This window comes from Anastrepha obliqua, chromosome 5 (assembly GCF_027943255.1).
Source record: "Anastrepha obliqua isolate idAnaObli1 chromosome 5, idAnaObli1_1.0, whole genome shotgun sequence".
In the NCBI taxonomy this organism is placed as follows: domain Eukaryota; kingdom Metazoa; phylum Arthropoda; class Insecta; order Diptera; family Tephritidae; genus Anastrepha; species Anastrepha obliqua.
Genome location: NC_072896.1, coordinates 122,749,718 through 122,771,179, shown reverse-complemented (window position 1 = coordinate 122,771,179; position 21,462 = coordinate 122,749,718). Strand labels below are relative to the sequence as shown.

The following is a 21,462-nucleotide window of genomic DNA, read 5'->3' as shown; positions in this document are numbered from 1 at the left end:
TGCAGAAAGTCCTTTTTGTTAAAATGGTAGCAAAAATGTATTTTTTTACTTAACGAAATCTGTTTGGTTTTTTAATTTCAGACGATCCAGTTCAGAGATATAGTGGTCACCACGCAAAACGCCTTTTTTGATAGGAGCTCCCGGAGATCAGCTGTAGCTCCTTTCCAAATAAATATTTTTACTAATATCAAGTCTTAAAATACAGTTAATAAATTACAGTCAATAAATTTAAAAGTTTTCTCAGAAAAAATTCTGGAAAATTCGCTTCTTTTCGACCTTCTAACTGTATACTATATATAACCCCTTAAATAGAAACAAATGGCTATCAATTAATATTTGAATTTAAATAACATATTTTATGGGCAAAGTAAATATAACTATACATATTTCAAATATATCCTTATTTATGTGTATAAATAAATATATTTACAAATATAAGTTATTAGCAGAAATTTCCAATACAAAAATTTCTTTTACTTAATCCAAGATTATATCTTGTGAATTAATTTTTAAATTGAAAACCAACGCGAAGTGGCGAAGTTATTATTTATTTAAAATAGGGTCATAATGAAATATTTGATAGAAGAAATGGATTCATCATACATTTAATTTATTTTATTTTACTACGCTTAACCCACGTAAGTTTCGAGTTTCAGTCTCCAAGTCAGAATTATTCTTACATTACTTCTTGCCGTTAGCGCTGCCATCCACGTGCCTTGGATACGCAATAAGCTTGTCGCTTGCCGAATAGCTGTTGCGTTAAAACTTTTGAGTGCTCGCCCCAATTTTTTAGCAATACTTAGGAAGTTAATGTGTTTTGCTAAGCCTCCTCTGGACACTTCATCCACTCATGTGTAGGAATGCTCATTGAAAACAAGTTCCGTCAATTCCAACTTTCTTATAATAAAAGCATGCAATGTTAGCGATCGCCTCGGGACTATCCAATTATTCTCCCTGTCGTAACTCTTTGCAAAACATGAATTGTTTCAAAATCACCACATCAAAAGAAATAAAGCTCCATTAATGTATCGATTTCGGATTGCTCCAATTACTCTATCATGTCCCGACTTATGCAGTACGTCAGGATGTTTTCCATGTCATACTAGTCCTGGACATACCGATACAAACTCTTCAAAAAGACATTTTTTCTACAAATTAGCCTTTCCATCCACTTTTACTCAAAATTTGTAGAGCTAGAAAATTTTTAGAACCCAATATGCTAAGGCAACCGATTTGTTAAGATGGAACGAGAAAGCTGCTTACCGAGCAAACCTTTTATTATTGAATCATGGACCCACATCAGCCAGCTTGGCATTTGTTTGAATCGAGGACCTCGAGTGATTTTCAAAAAAGTCCTTTTCCATCTTGACAACGCACCAGTTCACGCTTCAGAAAGTTGTTTCACATCTCACCATACTCCAGACTTAGCTCCCTTAGACTATTATTTGTTCCCCAATTTGAAGAAATGGCTGGTGGGAAAAAGATTTTATTCAAATGAAGAGGTGATTGCAGAAACAATATGGCTATTTTTCAGACTTGAACAAATCCTCTTATTCGATAGGGATCAACGAACTAAAACAGGGTTGAACGAAGTGTATAAGCCTAAAAGCAGACTATGTCGAAAAAAAGTTTACCTCAAACTATTAAGTAATTTTTATTTTTGTACGGACTTTTCAAACGAGTCTCGTATATGTTGTTGTATGCTTACGTGGCACCCTTTTGGGAGAGTGGCGTAAGTGACGCAAGGCGAATTGAATATTCTAACATTCTTGGGAGTGACGTACTTGCTGGGCATGTGAAGGTACCCTGCGCGACACGAACCACCAATTCACATGCCCCTTAACCCTCCGTTGGGCACCCTGGTCGGGCTAGAGTTTTTCTACTTTGGACGTGAATTTAACTTATTTCTATTATAGTTAACAACTTGAACGTCCAGGTAGGTTTCTAAAATTTAATTTTCCATCGATTTATGGATATAACCTTTTAAAAAGGATCCTCAAACAGAACGAAAAAAGTCCAGACGCGAGTGCCCAACCGAAGGTTTGTCCAACGGAGGATGAAACCCACTCACCTAACACCTCTCTCCCTTTGAAACCAACAGCATGTTTCTTTGGTCCACCGTGTGATGAGGTAAGCGATGTCGACCGATGACAACACCGTTCTAGCAGCGCTTGATGAAGCGCTACAACAACAGCAACGTGCTCAGTTTGCATAAAGTGTGTGTGTGCCACACTCAATAATTAGAGCAATATTGCGACTCTATTACTTTTTTGATGGCCTCTTATTGATGCTCAACTGAATAGCTGCCGCAATCTTATATCTATACTAATATTATAAAGAGGAAAACTTTGTTTGTTTGTTTGTTTGTAACGAATAGGCTCAAAAACTACTGGACCGATTTTAAAAATTCTTTCACCATTCGAAAACTACATTATCCAAGAGTAACATGGATTACATTTTATTTTGGAAAAAATAGGGTTCCGTAAGATATTTGGATTTTTCGGACACAAACTGAAAAAAATCCTTTATATAAAATAAAGTCAACTTTTTGTGTGTGTTCGCTAACCGGCCGTGTCTGCACCGAATCAAACCAAACTTACACACAATGTTAAGAAGGTCTTGAAGATGGTTTCCGTATAGTTTGGATACCTATTGGTGGATAGGGCTCGAGATATAGGTCAAAACGTGGACCCGGGTAACCTTCGGATGTGTATGTACAATATGGGTATCAAATGGAAGCTGTTGGTGAATGCTTTAGTTCAGAGTATTTTTCATGCCGCTCCGTGACTGGGGTCTCGAGATAGAGACCAAAACGTGGACCCTAGAATGTGTTTGTACAATATGGATATCAAATTGAAGCTGTTGGTGAATGCTTTAGTACAGAGTATTTTTCATGCCGCTACGTGACTGGGGTCTCGAGATATAGGTCAAAACGTGGACCCGGGTAACCTTTGGTTGTGTATGTACAATATGGGTATCAAATGAAAGCTGTTGATAAGTGCTTTAATACGGAGTAATTTTCATACCTATTGATGACTAGGGTCTCGAAATATATGCCAAAACGTGGACCCGCCGTGTCTTGGCACCGAATTAAACCAAACTTATGCACATTGTTAAGTAAGTATTGAAAATGGGTTTCGTAAAGTTTGGTTGTAATTCGGAGCAGTGGCAACGGGTACAGCGTTCTTTTGAGCCAGCCATAATGTCGCTTACTTTTTTAACGCTTGGGGCGGAACTGAACTGTCAAATTGACAGTGTGAGTTACAATGTGTCAATATTTCTTTCTGATTTGGATGCCATAAGGAAAAAACGTAAGTGCAACATGTAAAAATTGTTTGTGAATTTTTTAGGAGTGGATTTTGGAACAGTGAATAATTTCTTACGAAATTTGAGAATTTAATCTGAAATCCGAATGAAATTATGTGTTCGTGGAAAAAACAATTTTTTTCGTTTTTTTTTTTTTGAAAAATATAAATGGATAATAGTTAAAAAAGCTCCAATGCTTAATAAAACATATAAATTGAAACGAAAAATCCATGGATGATCAGGAAAAAAGACGATTGTTTATTCATATGCGTTGATTTGAAATTTAAAAACAATCTTCTTTTTTCCTGATTTTCAATTTATATTTTATATTTACTCAAAGCCAAATAGAAAAACAAAAAATATTGTTTATGCCAAAGCGCTTGAATAAAGAATAAAGAAATAAATATTATGAAAACCATATATTTTCTGTTCTAAACCATATCTATTCTATTTTAGTGTGCCAAGCGAAGGGGGCCGGGTTTGCTAGTATAAAATAAAGTCAACTTTTTGTGTGTGTTCGCTAACCGGCCGTGTCTTTGCACCGAATTAAACCAAACTTACACACATTGTTAAGTAGGTATTGAAGATGGTTTACGTATAGTTTGGATACCTATTGGTGGATAGGGCTCGAGATATAGGTCAAAACGTGGACCCGGGTAACCTTTGGTTGTGTATGTACAATATGGGTATCAAATGGAAGCTGTTGCTGAATGCTTTAGTACAGAGTATTTTTCATGCCGCTCCGTGACTGGGGTCTCGAAATATATGCCAAAACGTGGACCCGCCGTGTCTTTGCACCGAATTAAACCAAACTTACACACATTGTTAAGTAAGTATTGAAAATGGGTTTCGTAAAGTTTGGTTGGTATTCGGAACACTGGCAATGCGTACAGCGTTCTTTTGAACCAGTCATAATGTCGTTTACTGTTTTAACGCTGTCACTGAACTGAACTTGACAGTGTGAGTTACAATGTGTCAATATTTCTTTCTGATTTGGATGCCATAAGGAGAAGACGTAAGTGCAACATGTAAAAATTGTTTGTGAATTTTTTTATGAATTTTTTTGGAGTGGATTTTGGATCAGTGAATAATTTCTTAGGAAATTTGAGAATTTAATGTGAAATCCGAATGTTCAAATGAAATTATGTGTTCGTGGAAAAAAAAAAATTTTCATTTTTTTTTTTTTGAAAAATATAAATGGATAATGGTTAAAAAAGCTCCAATGCCTAATAAAACATATAAATTGAAATGGAAAATTCATGGATGATCAGGAAAGAAGAAGATTGTTTCTTAGTTATTCATTTGCGTTGATTTGAAATTTAAAAACAATCTTTTTTCCTGATTTTCAATTTATATTTTATATTTACTCAAAAACAAATACAAAAACAAAAAATATTATTTATGCCAAAGCGCTTGAATAAAGAATAAAGAAATAAATAATATGAAAACCATATCTTTTCTGTTCTAAGCCATATCTATTCTATTTTAGTGTGCCCAGCGAAGCGGGCCGGGTTTGCTAGTATTGTATAAATTATTTTTTCGCCGAACGAGTTGTTTTAAAATATAGAGACTTGGGCCGGATAACTTCGTTTCATTTGAACTTAATTTTACGCTAAAACCAATAGATAAACAATATTAGTATTTAATAGTCATTCCTACGTTGGGGAGCCGGAATCCCGTAGGAGCTGTAATCACATAAAAATAAAAAAAAAAATAAATAATTGGCGCGTACACTTCTGTTAGGTGTTTGGCCGAGCTCCTCCTCCTATTTGTGGTGTGCGTCTTGATGTTGTTCCACAAATGGAGGGACCTACAGTTTCAAGCCGATTCCGAACGGCAGATATTTTTATGAGGAGCTTTTTCATGGCAGAAATACACTCGGAGGTTTGCCATTGCCTGCCGAGGGGCGACCGCTATTAGAAAAATGTTTTTATTAATTTTGCTTTCACCGAGATTCGAACTAACGACCTCTCTGTGAATTCCGAATGGTAATCACGCACCAACCCATTCGGCTACGGCGGCCGCTGTAATCACATACATACATACATATATCCCTCTAAGAAATGCTGTCACTGTAGCAGCATTCCCCAACCATATGTGTATGAAGAATGATTTATGTTGATATGTCATTCATGTTGTCATTCACTCAATTCGGTTAGGGCACTTGAAGTAAATAAGCTCACGTTCTTTTCAACCTGAATAAAGAAATGTATGGTAAAAATGTGAAAATTATTTTAATATACCTTACAGTCAATTAAAACCCTACCTATTTTTTTCATAATTTGCCCTGTCAATTGAAATATGACGTCAAACACTTAGGTACACCTTTTTCGTGATCGTCGGATAGAACATTTTCAGAAGAAAGAAGGTGCAAGTTAAAAGTTTTACGTTATCACTTAGCTGTTATCAGCTGTTGTTGTTGTAACGGCAGAAGACATACATACATACATACGTATATGTATAATACAATGTATAAAAGCACAACATATCGCACCCTAAATACAAAAGGGTCACAACTCAAAATTTTCCAAAACTGAGTTTTTTGCATAAATTAATTCAGAGTACACATTTCCAACTGCTTCAATATTTCATTCACATAACTATCTTCTTTAACTGGAAAAATACAGTTATCTCTATTTTTATGTCAAGTGTGTTGCTTTTGCACGATCAACTAAAGATAATTATTTTTAGTTGCGTTAATGGGCTCAAGAACAGCTGATTACTTTTATTACACATAAAGAGTTTTATTTTGAGTTCTGCCTCTATAACTGTAAAAAGTGATAAATTTCGTGGTATATTATTTTGCATTGTGCCTCTTTAGTTGTGAAAAGTGAGTTCAATTAACAGTATTATTTATTTATGTGCCTTCTTTGATTAAATAATATAACTAGTTAATCGAAAAAGTTTCAGTTAAAGAGTCATAAATCAAAATTTTGTTTTATTTTCGCAAACATAATATAATATAAAATTGAAAAAAAAAAAATACAGTAGAACCTTCTTCAATGTTGTATATTTTCATGATGGAACAATATTTTCTTTAAATATTACAATAATTTTTACATAACACGTTTTTCGTCTCTCCTGAAAATCTTAGTATTTTGAGTTGTGACCCTTTTGTATTTAGGGTGCGATATATATAATATGATAAACATTTCTCGGATTTTTTTCAAATACCAGAACTTTTGGTTTACATTTTGTTTGAAAAACTCTAATAATACTCAGTCTTCAGTTAAATTGGACAAATTTTGGTTCTGAGTTTGGCAACGAGAAATTAAATAACAACAATCACATGACGCAATTTCCGATTGTTTTTGCTCCAGTTTCCAAATACGGGTAATCAGAGAACTTAGAGAACATAGAGCTTATGTTATCTGCGGCAATTCATGAAGCAGTAGCAGCGAAACGGGATCGTAAACACAATTAAATTGTATATATGAATGTGTATGAACAAATTGTATCATCCAGCCAACCAATCAAAAATGACCAAATGTGTTCATAACAAAGGTAATTGCAAAAATTGATTCACGAGAAAGTAGTGAAATAAAAACAGAAAATGTGTGCAAAAGAGAAACCAAAAAGGGGGTATTCGGCACTTTAAAGAGGCCCTGCGGGATATTTGCAGCTAATTGTTAAACTCCATTATTTTTATGCGTGAATTTATTATTTTACTTTAAAAGGCTTCCTAAATCTTGTTTTTAATTTTTAAAAAAGTTTATTTTACAAAATTTAACTTTCTTTGAACAAATCCGCGCAAATCAGTGTTGCTGTTTGTATGTTTTGTGCCGCTCTCGTTTGCAAGCGAACAGTGTTGCTGTGCTTTTCAGCCAATCACGAATGAAGTGGAGCTAACGAATTGAACGAATGAACGAGTGAGAGCACGGGAGCTGTTGAAGTGAAAAAGTTGTGTAAAAATCGAACTTTTCGTTGTATTTTATTAAAGTTTTTGTGGAAAAAATGACAAAATTTTGTAGTTTAACGAAGGAAACATTTGAATTTTGAGAAAACCTGGAATAATAGTAAACAAAGAGCATATACGTGCTAAAAATAGTTAAAACGACGAAGCACCAAGCAATTGAAATTTCAATACACACAAAGAAGAGTAATAAGAAAAGCAGAAAGAAATACATAAATTGGTATTTAGAAACTAGGGAAGGAGGCAACAGCACAAGGTGGGACACATGTCAAAAGTGTAGAGCAGATAAAATAAATAAGTGAACAACTAATAATAGCTGAAAGGTATATTTTAATATCAGTAACGGAAAATTGTCAAGCTGAAGCAGTTGTTAAATTGTTATTTGAAGTATTGTACAAAGAGAAACCTTCATCTAATTGAGAGAGCTAATTACTATAGGGGTTGAACACTTCATAACGTATAATTAAAGGAAAGCTAAAGATCATCATTGACGCTCAAAGCACTGAAGTCATCGCATAATTGGCATTTGCTTTTGGAATTGACGCAGTAACAAATTTACTACTGAAAGTTCATTTGGAATCGTCTGCCATTGCTAATTTAGAATATGAACGAAACTGCAGCAACTACTTCCTCTTCGTCGACGTCGTCGGCAGCAGCGGTTGCAGATAGCGCTAGCGCTGCAGCCACTACAAAGACTGCAAACTCTGTTGCAGCCTCAGTGTCTGCTCCGGGCAGTGCGGCGGCAGCGGCCACCTCAACAACAACACCTGCAAAAGCAACAAGTGTTAAACTATTAATTAAAGCCTCAAATCAACAATACGATGATCAGATTCTAGAGATTGACTTGCTGTGGACGGTGAAGAGACTAAAAACACACTTGGCGCTGGTGTACCCCAATAAACCGGTAAGTTCTGATTATGATCGCAAAAGTAAGAAATGCAAAGTCATTCAACGCCAATATAGTCATCAATCGGAGATAATATATTTGCATTGAGAATGTATTATAAAAATTTATTGCAAATATATGGATATGTGTTGTTTGTGCTTAATTTCTTTGGGCTTAGCGTTTTCACTTAATTGTAATTTAATTACGTGGTATATAGTATATGTACATATATTGTCTGTTTCTACAGCTTCATACTTCTAAACTTGCTATACTTGTTAGGGATATTGTTTTATTTTGAAACTATATATGCAAACATTGTAGTGTATCAGTTTCTACTACACCCGCAGAGTTGGTGGCTCAATGTGAATAAAACAAAATTAAAACTAGAATAACAGTATACACGTATGCTCATTTATATACAATTATTTTTGTTAATTTGTTAATTTACTGATACGGAGACAGAAACGAGGTTCAATAGCGTTCATCTCCGTTTGTCTAAGTATTTATTAAATAGAGCTTTAAGCGGCAGCATTAAGAAAAGAAGAATATCTACAAGGCATGTAGACCTAATTGTGTATATTTCGCTTGCTAATATTCAGAAAAGTGCCGATGTTGCATCATTGGCGTAATCTTCGTTTTTATTTACAAACAACTTGTGGCTTCTGTGTGTATTCCGTATGCGCAAATTTCTTTTAAACTACCCACTTACGTTCATATATACATATAGAGAAATTGCGACATTTTATTTTTTAATTTTTCTGGCATTTGTGAGTGAGCGCTTATCTTATCACTGTTCCCGAGCTCCCAGTAAATCGTTCCAAGTGCTAAGTAGTATACATATGCGCATACAGTGTTGGACGAACAAAAATTAAGCCTGCGGAGGTTTGTGCTTTTAAGAGTTAATAAAAAATCTAAATACGCGGTACATAACATTCGGTAACCGGGTCGGTCCAAATAAACAAAATCTCATGATGAGTTATGGGATGATATTGATAACATAAAAGTGATTCAGAGCAACAAAATGCAAGACATACTGGTTTTTCATTACAGCAATTGCTGTTTGTAGGTGGCCCGCCAAGCGCCCTCGAACTTAAAAACATATGTCTTATATTGCAAATTGAAAGCCGAAGCTGCCATAGGCAAGTATTTGGAAAATCAATAACCCGTAATTGTTGATAAAATAAAATAAATACTAAATAATTTTGTAATAATGTTTAGCTGAGCTCCTCCTCCTATTTGTGGCGTGCGTAGCAATGTTGTTCCACGCAATTCTTGATCAGCTGGAGTAATATTAAATATTATTTTCCCAGCATAGCCACTTCGCGCTTCAATTTCATTGCTTTCATATTTATGCAATGTGATATTGAGAGCTGATTATTTACTGTAGGTTCTTTGTATGAAGTTTATTGCAAGCTTTGTAAATTAATGCTTTACAATGTCAATAGAAAATAAACATGTCGGAAGGTTTTGAGAAATTTTAATGAACACATTATTTCGCTTTGCCCGACACTGTATTTGTATGTGTGCCGACTTCAATGTGTTTGTAAATAAATTGTTTGCCATATTCCCCCCGTTTGGTTCCGGCCGTAGAATTTACATAAGCTCGAGTTCGTGTTTCTGTTTGATTGTACGTTAAATTTTATTTTCATTTCTTTTTTTTTCAAGCATACAATTAGAATTTGTAGATAAAGTAATGCCAGAAATTTCGCGATTGGCATTTGTACTTAGTTCGCCATTGAATTTAGTTAGTGCTTTCTCAATCTGTGGCGCAGTAATTGGCTGCTGTCAAATTGTGTGCCTATTATATATTTATTAAGTATTTGTTATCACAACGGCCATTTCATTTATAAAATAAAAGAAAGTACGGAAAACCCCATTAATCATATTTAATATTCATACGTGAACAAAGTCAGGTAAAAGACTGAAAAATAATCTGACACAACATAACCAATAACTGTGTTCCAACTAGGACAGTTAACTTAAATGCAAAAGCGTTGCATTGTTATTATTGTTTTTTTTTTTTTGTGTTTGTTTTTCATTCCCCTTCAGTCCCTTTTATAACGACTTGTACAAAAACAATATTTTGCCTTAAATACATAGCACTTTCCATGTAATAAAATACCACTATCGGTAGTGAGCTTTAAAGCGAAATATTTCTGCACCAATTTCATCTAAAAATTTTAAGTTACGTAAATATTTAGAAGGCTTAAGTCTAAATTGCACACGTTAAATTTGCGCGATTACAGGCTTTTGCTAATTGCAACAAATGCATGTGAACTACTCTTCCCCTGCGAGATGACGCGATCGTTCAGCGAACTCGTCGGCGAACTATTATATTAAGTGAAGTAAAAGAAAGCACAACAACAAAGCACATTGCTTAAATGATGGTTGCATGCTTGCCTAGACATGCATACACATACTTATGCACAAGTTCCTATTGAAGTGCATGTCTGGTTGAGCCTCTGTTTGCGGAAAATGAAATGGACACGTCATTTATTTTTGCTGATGTACGCACGAGCGCCGTGCAGACATGGAAAATAATAAACGTGCAAATAACAGCTGTGCAAATGATGTGGTTTCTGCTTTACATACATACAAAATAGTTCAAAGCCTTGTTTGAAAGTAATCGTAAAATTTCAAATACAAATTGGTTAATTTCCAGACTTTTAATGTACTTTTTTCTCCATTGCAGCCAGTTGACGAGCAAAAACTAATTTACTCGGGCCAACTTTTGAATGATAGCTTACTGTTGAAGGATGTTATACGCAGCTACAAAGACGTCTATACCCAGAATCATATAATACATTTAGTATATACACCGAAGAATTCTTTGAATACAAGTTTTATGCAAAAGTCTAAAAGTAGCTCTTCCTCCGCACCCGCCAACATGAGTCCCAATGGCAATACAACTGACGGCTTGCGACAACGTCATGCTACTGGAGCTGCTTCGTCGAACACAACATCTCAACCGAATTATCATCAGCAATACTATCAACAATACCAGCAACAACAGCCAAACTTAGTGTACCCACAGTTTAATCAGCAGATGCAAAATCAACAGTGTCCTGTGTATGATCCCAACAACCCACAATACCCGTTGCCATTTAGCATTCCCAGACAGTTCAATATGCAAGCTATGGCTACCCAACAGGCTGCCATGTACAACTGGATGCAGCAGGTCTACTCACAATATATGGAACAGTGCATTCGCATGTAAGTGACAAGTGAAACATCTTAATTTGTTTGGTTTTAATTTTGATGGCTTATATTTTATTATAACAGGGCTAATACTACCGCGACCGCTGCCGGTGTTCCCAACTTTTACACGACCAATGTAGGAGCCGCTGCCACAGCTAATTTGCCAACAACTATGGCCAGCCCATTGGGATTTAATCCTTTTCTACAACAGATGCCTTTTCTAGCACCAGCTACAGCGGCGGGTGTTACCACAGCCGGCGCTCACAATCCTGTGATACCAGCAGCTACAATGCTGTCGCAACAGGCTGGACCAGCAAATTTGAGTGGTGCGCAGTCGTTGGCGCAACCAGTGCGCGGCACGGAAACTAACACTGCAGCGCAAGCTGCTGCCGGCGAGGAGGCGCAGCAGCCCCAGGGGCAACAGGAAAGGCAACAAGCGGCTGCACCACGTTTTCCCAACATTGTGCAGGAGGAGCAAGAGAATCGTGACTGGTTGGATAACTTCTTTTCGATAACACGTCTCGCTATCTTTCTGACAATTCTTTACTTTAATTCATCGCCGTTGCGCTGTCTAGCCGTCGTTGTAATTGCTGGCGGTATTTATCTGTAAGTTAAATTATTTTAATTATTGTAGCTAGTAACGGGGTGTTCACTAGAATTTGATAGATTCAGTGTTTGAAAAAATCCGTAAAAATTGTTCCTGAATCGGAGGCGTGAAATTGTTGTTACATAGTGTAATTACTTGCATTTTATTGCTTGTTTTTGTAATAGTAGTAATGACATGCTCCAAAAATACTACAAGAATAGCAGCAAAAGTAAAAACTACACACACGGTTTTTTGATCACTGCGGTTTTGACCTCTGCTGTACTGTTTTCTTGATCATAAAATATCTTTCCTGGCTGCCGCAGCCGAGTGGATTTGTCCGTGACTGCTGTTCGATGCCGCACGGCCACTAACCACCAATTGATCTATAAGGTTTTTTCTAATAGCGGCCGCCCCTCAACAGGCAATGGCAAACCTCTGAGTGTATTTCTGCCATGAAAAAGCTCCTCATAAAAATAAAACATCTGCCGCTCGGAAGTGCCATAAAACTGTAGCTCGTTCCATTTGTGGAACAACACTACGAATTGCAGGAGGAGCTTGGTCTAATACTCATAAGCATTTCAATTTTTTGTCGACCGTCCAACTGAGATAGAATCTTTACCCGTCGCCGTTGATGTGAAATATATGTTTTAGAATATAATTGCACTTGTTTAATATTTTCTCGTTGTTATTAATTTTTCGCATACATTTTATTTCAAGTGGACACCCTCGTAATAATGTAGAAACATTTGCTATCAGTTTTAATACTTACTTACTTTACTTTTCCAATTTCTACAGCTACCACATTGGTGTGCTACGTCTGCGAAATGAGCGTAACAACAACAACATCAATCGTAATAACAATGCGGCGGACGCGGATCAAATACGTCGCGGTGTACGACAAGTGCAACAGGTGGCACAGGCCGACGAACAGCGAAATCCCGAGAATGCTGGCGGAGCCGCTGATAATGTCGTCGATGGTCAGCAGCATTCTAGCGCCAATGCAGCTGCAGGCGAAGGGACGACTGCAAATGCAGCTGAGGCCACTGAAAATAATAACGATAATACAGCATCTGTGATTTCTATTGTGCGCACTTTTGTGGTGACCTTTTTCACTTCTTTGCTGCCCGAAACGCCGACACTGTAAAGGGATACGGAAAGCGAGTTTAAAAGACGCAAGGCGTAGCTTTTGAATTGCTTTAAAACTAATGTAGGCACTTTTCTATATGTATATTTAACATTTACGAATTAATCTATTCAATGTTTGTTTATCTTCCGATACGATCGTTTATGGTCCAAATGAAGAAGTGAGGAAAACATTAAAACGACTGTTGTTTAAACATCATCACCACCGTCGTTTATATGCGCATACAATAAAATGTAAAATCACTCGCCTCCTGTTTGAAGGATGGAGCGACTATAGGCGGAAGTATAGGATAAAAAAAATATCTATTTATGTGCAAGCTAATTGTTCCATAACCACAATGATGCGCCTTTGCTTTATATGTTTTTTGTTCAATTCCATTGGGAAGTAAAATTAGAAAAGTGTTGAAATATCCAGCTAAACAAGTGCATTGTCGCTTCTCATTGATTAAAGCGCTAGCGCTGGTTGCAAAACTTTTTCATTTGTGTAGAATAAATTGCTTTTTAAATGAAAAAAAAAATAATAATAAAAATGGATTCCTTTGCTCATAATGGTTATATTTCTATCTAACCGCACCTATACTTACTATTATCTAAATACTGTTTTAGTACGAATAGTGATTTTTTGCAATTGTTGCGCCTGTTGGCGTCGTTTTTGTTTAGTTTTTAAGTAATGAATGAACATCCATACAAATACTTACATATACGTATACAAATATAAACAATGGGAAGTATATTTGTGGTATAAGAACTCTAAACTGAATGCAAATAAAAAAATGCTTTATTCATTTATAGACTATGAAAAGGTGAATCTTATTTGAACCGCAGCTGTATTGATTATTTTTCGAAACTCATTTAAACATTCTCATATTCGCAAAATTTATAAGATAATGCGTAAATGCACGCCTATGTAGGGCAAAACACGTCAAGTGGACCCGCCTAAAATCTTCAACGCATCGATTTCGATGACATTCGCTGGAGATGATCTGCCATAAAGTAGCATAAATTGTGGGGTGGGTGGGAGTAAATATGGAGTGGTTGCTGATTCAGATTTTTTGTGGAATTATTTTCTCTTTGAATTGTACTCGTAATCTAAATAATTATTGATGTAAGAGAAAACGAAATAATTTTTGTCATAGAAAAATGAAAAAAAAAGTTAAACCATTTGAAGCCGCGTTCCGATGTACACACTTTAAGGTCCAAGCAAAATACAGTGTGCAACAATATACTGAAGTATATCCGAAGTCCGACCTCTCCGGACGAGGGAAAAAAAGTACCCCCAAAGAAAGTTTAGATATTTAACAAAACCTTTTTTTTGAATTTTTAGTAAATATTTTTTTTTTTAATATTTAGAAAATAATTTTTTCTTAATTTTTATTAAAAATTTTTTTTTTTTAATTTTTAGTAAATAATATTTTTTTAATTCTTCGTAATTTTTAGTAAATATTTTTTTATTGTAATTTTTATTAAATAATATTTAAAAAAATTTTTTTTTAATTAATATTCAGTAAATAATTTTTTTTTTTAATTTTTAGTAAATATTTTTTTTTTTTAATTTTTAGTAACTATGTTTTTTCATTTTTAATAAATATTTTTTTATTTTTAGTTTTTATTAAATAATGTTTTTTTTTTATTTTTAGTAAATATGTTTTTTAGTTCTTAGTAAATAGTGTTGTTTTTAATTTTTAGTAAATATTTTTTGTTTTCATTTTCACTAAAAAAGTTTTTATTGTTATTTTTAGTAAATATTTTGTTGTAATTTTTAGTAAATATTTTTTTTTTTGATTTTAGTAAATAATATTTTTTTTAGTAAATAATGTTTTTTTTTAATTTTTAGTAAATATTTTTGTATTGTTATTTTTTGTAAATATTGTTTTATTTTTATTGTTTAGTAAATAATGTTTTTTTTGTTTTTTTAATTTTTAGTAAATATGTTTTTCAGTTCTCAATAAATATTGTTGTTTTTAATTTTTAGTAAATAATGGTTTTTTTAACTTGTAGTAAATATTTTTTGTTTTAATAAAATACTTTTTTTTTTAATTTTTATTAAATAATATGTTTTAGTTCTTCGTAATTTTTAGTAAATATTTTTTTATTGTAATTTTTAGTAAATATATATTTTTTTTAATTTTATTAATTTGTTTTTTAATTTTCAGTAAATAAATTTTTGTTTTAAATAAAATATTTATAAATATATATATATACAATATATTAATATTTTTTCTTTTAATTTTTTGTAACTAGTTTTTTCATTTTTAATAAATATATTTTTATTTTTAGTTTTTAGTAAATAATGTTTTGTAAAATTTTTTTTATTATTTTAAGTAAATATTTTTTTCTTTTTAATCTTTAGTAAATATTGTTTTTTTTTTAGTTCTTAGTAAATAATGTTTTTTTTTTTCAATTTTTAGTAAATCTTTTTTTTTAATTCTTAGTAAGAATGTTTTATTTTGCAATTTTTAGTAAATATTTCTTTGTAATTTTTAGTAATTTTTTTTATTGTAATTTTTACTAAATAATTTTTATTTTTAATTTTTAATATTATTAATATTATTTTTTAAATTATTTATTTTTGGGAGCGTGTCATTATTCTGTTTTACAAAATTCTGGATGACAAAATTCTGTAAATTGCAAAAAGATTCTGCTTTTTAAAATTCTGCTTTCTAAAATTCTGCTTTTCAAAATTCTGCTTTCTAAAATTCTGCTTTTTCAAAATTCTGCATGTTTAATGCGAAAAATTCTGCTTTATTCAAGTTTTGTGATTTTCATCATACAAGAAGTAACAAAATAAACATTTGATTCATAAATATACATATAGGTATGTTTAAGCGGTAACAATATTTTAGTTTAGCCAATTACAATATTTTTTGCAATTCTTTTTAATTATGTAGTGTGACTTAATTCATTTCTTATTTTAATAATTCTTCGCAGCTGTTCATTTTTTTTTAGAAGAGTTCTACGAAAAAATACTGTGGATTGCGTAGCCGGAGTTGGACTGATGAGGGTTCATTTTTTGAAGCGCGGCCGAAGGCCGCCCACGCGAAAACAAATTCTACGCAAAAATACGGTGGATTGCGTAGCCGGAGTTGGACTGTTGAGGGTTAATTTTTTGAAGCGCGGCCGAAGGCCGCCCACGCGAAAAGAAGTTCTACGCAAAAATTCTGTGGATTCTATCGAAACTGAAGAAAAAATTATTATAATTTTTTTTTATTTAATATCTCGAATAATAATAAAAAATAATAATAATAATAAATTAAATAATTACATTACCTCTTTAACATTGTTAACATTGTATTTTAATATAGAATTTTGTAATACAGAATTTTGAAAGCAGAATTTTAGAAAGAAGAATTTTAAAAAAGCAGAATTTTAAAAAAGCAGAATTTTAAAAAGCAGAATTTTAAAAAGTAGAATTTTGTTTTTAGAATTTTGTACAGACAGAATTTCGACACCAACCCTTTATTTTTTTATTTTTAGTAAATTTTTTTTTGTTGTTTAATTTTTAGTAAATAATTTTTCTTTTTCTTAGTAAATAATTTTGTCAAATCTTAATTTATTTTCAAGATTTTGGATTTTTTCTAGTTAAGCTTAAATGAAGGCGTGAATGAAAATTATTCCCAACTTTTTAAACCTTAACGGGTTGGTGTTGTTGTTGTTGTAGCAGTTCACTAGTCTGTACCTGTGCGGTGTAGTCACCGATCGTCATCGTCTAACTCATCTAACAGAAATCGTGCTGTTTCTACCTTGTCTCTTAAAAGTAAATCTGATCAAATAAAGGAATTGATATGTGGCCGAAATGCCAGCACTTGCGGTACTAATCAATAGATTCGAAGGCCATCTAAAACTTCTGTGTGCTTTGTGTCCGTTTTGCAAGGCAAGGCTTTGGCTCTTAACCCACAATCACTTGGTAATTCCGCGTAGAGCTGTTCCCAAGAACTGGTTTCATCGAAATAAAAAAGCTTACCAGGTGTATAAGCTTAAATCCGCTGATTGCTCGTAGATGGCGTTAGTGAGCATATCAAGTTACCATAGAAATGCCATATTTTTTTTTGCATGGGTTCGACACCTGTTTACATCAATCACTGCACATCATCAGTGATTTCATACAGCAACACACTTTTTTCCTTGCGTAATCATGTCTAATTTTGTGCCAAAAAAAAAGCACATGCGGGAAGCTCTACTTTTTTGCTTTAATTTGAAGAAATCGGCTGCCGAATCGCATCGAATGCTTGTGGAGGCCTATGGTGACAGTGCATTATCGGAAACAACTTGCAGAGACTGGTTTCGTCGGTTCAAAGACGGCCATTTTGACTTGAGTGACAAGAAGCGTGAAAGTCGGCCCAGAAAAGTTGAGGGCCATGAATTGCAAGCTCTTTTGGATGAAGAAGATACCCAATCGCAAAAAATGCTTGCCGAGCAGTTAGGTGTCACTCAACCAGCCATTTCCATGCGTTTACGTGCCATGGGAAAGGTCCAAAAAGTCGGAAAATGGGTACCCCATGAATTGAACGATAGACAGATGGAGCGACGCCAAAACACATGCGAAATCTTGCTGGCTAGGCATAAAAGAAAGTCGTTCCTGCATCTTGTGGTGACTAGCGATTAAAAGTGGATATACTTTGAGAATCCTAAACGAAAAAATCATGGGTCGATCCCGGCCAACCATCAACTTCTTCATCAAGACCTAATCGCTTTGGACGCAAGACGATGCTGTGCGTTTGGTGGGATCAGCAGGGTGTCGTTTACTATGAGCTGTTGAAACCTGGTGAAACTGTTAATTCTCATCGCTACCAACAACAACTCATCAAATTGCGCCGTGCGTTGCGTGAAAAAAGGCCTCGTTATGAACAAAGACATGAGAAGCTGATTTTCCTCCACGACAACGCCCTATCGCACACGTCAATAATGGTCCAAAACTACTTGGAGACAATCAATTGGGAGGTGCTACCTCATCCCGCTTATTCACCAGACCTGGCCCCTTCGGACTATCATCTGTTTTCATCGATGGGTCACGCGCTCGCCGAACAGCACTTCGATTCGTACGAAGACGTCCGTAAATGGCTTGACGAGTGGTTCGCCTCGAAAGATGAAGAATTCTTTTGCCGTGGTATACACAAATTACCCGAGAGATGGGAAAAATGTATAGCTAGCGAGGGCAAATACTTTGAATAAATTATTTTTTTGCTTTCTATAAAAAAAAATGTTTTTTTTTTTACTAAAAAACAGCGGATTTAAGCTTATACACCTGGTATGCTCTTCGTCGTACCAGAAAACAGTCTTTGGTCGGACTTCATAGCCAAAGCTACAACCTGTTGGGCTTCCATACTTTATTAGACCGATGGGCAAGGCCTGAACCTCAGACACTTCGTATCACACCCATTCGCAAACAACTAACTTATCAATTGGGCGCAAGATATCTAAGTCTTCGCCACCCGTCAGCCCAACTACTCCTTATGCCCCTAATATATTCTAATGTCTGAGCTCGTCTGACATTCACACAGGAGTTGCACTCTGTCTTACCTAGCTGCTCCGAATAAGCACTCTGACAGTTGTTGTTATTGTATAATAGCAGGATAAACATTCCCTATGTATGCTTGGGAAATGCTGCTGGAGTGGCCGGAGTCCTTGGCTGGATATAAGTCCGGGTCGTTCCGCTAACGTAGAACCGACTGTCATGGGCACTCTGGCTCTGTTGCAAGGAAACATTAAGAGCTCCATGTCCCGTTAGCAGATAACGTAGGATTACAGGAAATCTGGATGTACACGGACGAGTCTGTTACCTGAAATAAGGCAAAACTGATGATTAATTAGTTGCCTCAATCAAAACTAGCACAGCCCGTTAACCAGCCGAGGTAGCACATTTTGCAAACTTTGTTGTTAAATTATTTTTAAATCACGTTTTTCAATTATCATCTACTACGGTACATAATCGAGGCATGCCACATGCGTAACTTAGTATTTGCACGAAAATACATACATACACATGTCTATCTGCAAACAACTGCTTATTATAGATGAAAAGCCTGCCAAGTCGCCTGATGTTACAATATCTCAATAGATAACTCAGCGCTGAGGTCAGTCTCTCTCTGCCACATTGACTTACTTTTCACTTATCACGTAGTATTTATTGTTTGCTATGCGTTTGTGTGCGTATGGAAATGTTTTTGAAGACATGGAAAATTCCATAGTGGTTGTCGGCATGTGCAGCCCAGATTGAGTTTGGCGCCGCATAAAAGGAGTTACTGGAACATACCCACACACACACACACACATATATATATATTTACTGAATTTTCAGATGCTGGAATAATTTTTGTATGAATTTTATTTAAGAAAAAGAAGGCAAATCAATGCTAATTAAAAATATTGCACTTGAGTTACATTTAGTCAAAAAAGTAACAAAATAATTATCATTTATTAACATTTTTTGCATCACCTTTAAAGCCAAGTCCTTTCTAAAATAATTTTAAATTAAAAAAAATTTAATTTTAATTACTTTTATATTGTAAAATCATAAAATTATGTTAAATACGCAAATTTTAAGCTAAAAGTTTTGATCTTGTTTTAGTATAATTAGAATTATTTAAAAAATCGCAAATTTTAGACTAAGAATTTTGATTTGGTTTCAAACGGCTCGGAGAGGTCTTTCCCAATTCTGAGCAACGTCATCTTGCAAAGCCGTATTATTTTTGTGGGGATATCAAATTCAGAGATCGCGGCATACAAGTAACTCCTTTCCGTACTGTCGAATGCAGCTTTGAAGTCGGCGAAAAGATGGCGAGTGTCGATTCTCCTTTCATGGGTCTTTTCCAAGATTTGGTGTATTGTGAATATTTGGTCAATGGTAGACTTTCCAGGTCTGAAGCCACACTGAAAAGTTCCAATCAGTTGGTTGACGGTGGGCTTCAGCTTTTCACACAATACGCTCGCTAGGACCTTATAGGCGTTATTTAGAAGACTAATCGCGCGGTAATTGGCACAGAATGCAGGATCGCTTTTCTTATGGATTGGGCAAAGCGCACTTAAATTCCAATCGACAGGTATGCTTTCATCCCACCATATTTTGCACAGAATTTTTGGTCACATCGCCCTTCCTTTCCATCGGGGCGTGGGCGCAAATGAGCGAGATTTTAAAAAATCGGGATGTAGATTATTGCGAAGCGCTCGTCCAACGGAGGGTATATTCAATAACGCATTATAATGCGCAACGTACTTTTGCAGTGTTGGCAATGCGTTCAGAAATGCAAATATGGCAGTACTGCAAATGCATCGCGTTCCAAAACGCCATTTTTGTATCAAACGTCGCGCATTATTTGCAGGAAAAATTTTAATACTGCCAATCTATCAATTGCAACACTTGTCACATTGACAGTGCTGCCAGCGCTGCAATTACTGCGCATTTATAATGCGTTTCTGAATATACCCGGAGTGAACGACAATACTTGGCAGGAAGTCTGTCTGCCACAACAAATCCAACACCGAATTTGCGCTCCTTTACATGGCAGCTGTAGTAGACGTCGCAAGGTCCTAAGTTTTTCTTGCTTCGCTCCGTCCACCGGATTTCTTGAATGGCAGTGATGGCAGCCTTTACTCTCATGAGGATATCAACCAGCCGGGCAGAGTTGAATTTCTTTCAAAAAATTCATAGGAAGAAGGTGGTTGAGGAATGCTTGAGCAAGTGAATTCGGACCCAGCGCATCATAGCAGGTGATGAGATGTGGGTATATGACTTTGACACGCAAACCAGTCAACTGGCGGCTGAATGGCGCTATCCACATGAGCCGAATCCTAAAAAACCACGTCAAGTCGGTCAAAAGTGATGGTCAGGCTACTCGTTTTCTTTGATTTTCATGGTGTTGTGCACTCGGAGTTCATTTCAAATGTTTCTGTTTATGCGACGTTATGATAACGCACCGTCTCATAACGCTCATATTGTGAACACTTTTTTGACCAAAAACTCGACAAATATCATCGAACAACCACCGTATTCAACGGATTTAGCACCCTGAGACTTTTTCCATTTCCCAAAACTTAAATTGCCACTCAGCGGACGCTGCTTTGCGTCGATAGAGGCCATTAAGGGGAATTCGCTGAAGGAGCTGAAGGAGATCTCTTCAAACGCGTTTAAAAGGTGCTTTGATGACTGGACTAATCTTTGCCATCTGTGTATTGCTTCGAATGGAGTCTGTTTTGAAGGCGACAAAATAAATTTTGATGATTAAACAATTATTTTGCGTTTCATTGAATATTTCTCGGTACTTTTTTGACAAACGTTAGCCCTCTAAAATATACTATTTTTAAATAATAAAGAAATGAGTTTGAACTGAGCAATTCCTTGCGTTACTATTATTTTGAAGACTGGTGTATGCACATTTATGTGCAAATGATGTGTCCATTCATTGATACGCGTGGATCGCCTTATCAGCGCGCGGA

At 35.1% G+C, this 21,462-nt stretch overlaps 1 protein-coding gene across 2 annotated transcripts; it reads left to right on the top strand.

Moving 5' to 3' along the window:
* Nucleotides 1-7,136: 7,136 nt before the first annotated feature.
* LOC129247138 (homocysteine-responsive endoplasmic reticulum-resident ubiquitin-like domain member 2 protein) lies at nucleotides 7,137-13,550 on the top strand. 2 transcript variants are annotated; one of them, XR_008582539.1, is made up of 5 exons: nucleotides 7,137-8,123; nucleotides 10,798-11,318; nucleotides 11,388-11,909; nucleotides 12,685-13,096; nucleotides 13,192-13,550. XR_008582539.1 is itself a non-coding variant. In XM_054886089.1 (4 exons), exons 1-4 carry the CDS (start codon nucleotides 7,824-7,826, stop codon nucleotides 13,031-13,033), a joined length of 1,692 nt encoding a protein of 563 aa, XP_054742064.1. In that variant the 5' UTR covers nucleotides 7,137-7,823; the 3' UTR covers nucleotides 13,034-13,550. The 2 variants fall into 2 exon arrangements, 1 of the variants encoding a protein (XP_054742064.1); XM_054886089.1 differs by having other exon boundaries at nucleotides 12,685-13,550.
* The last annotated feature ends 7,912 nt before the right edge of the window (nucleotides 13,551-21,462 follow it).

Coding starts and splice junctions, on each gene's coding strand:
- LOC129247138 (XM_054886089.1), top strand. CDS start 7,824: ATGAACGAAACTGCAGCAACTACTTCCTCTTCGTCGACGTCGTCGGCA. Junction 8,124..10,797: donor TGGTGTACCCCAATAAACCG/GTAAGTTCTGAT, acceptor TCTCCATTGCAG/CCAGTTGACGAGCAAAAACT. Junction 11,910..12,684: donor ATTGCTGGCGGTATTTATCT/GTAAGTTAAATT, acceptor CAATTTCTACAG/CTACCACATTGGTGTGCTAC.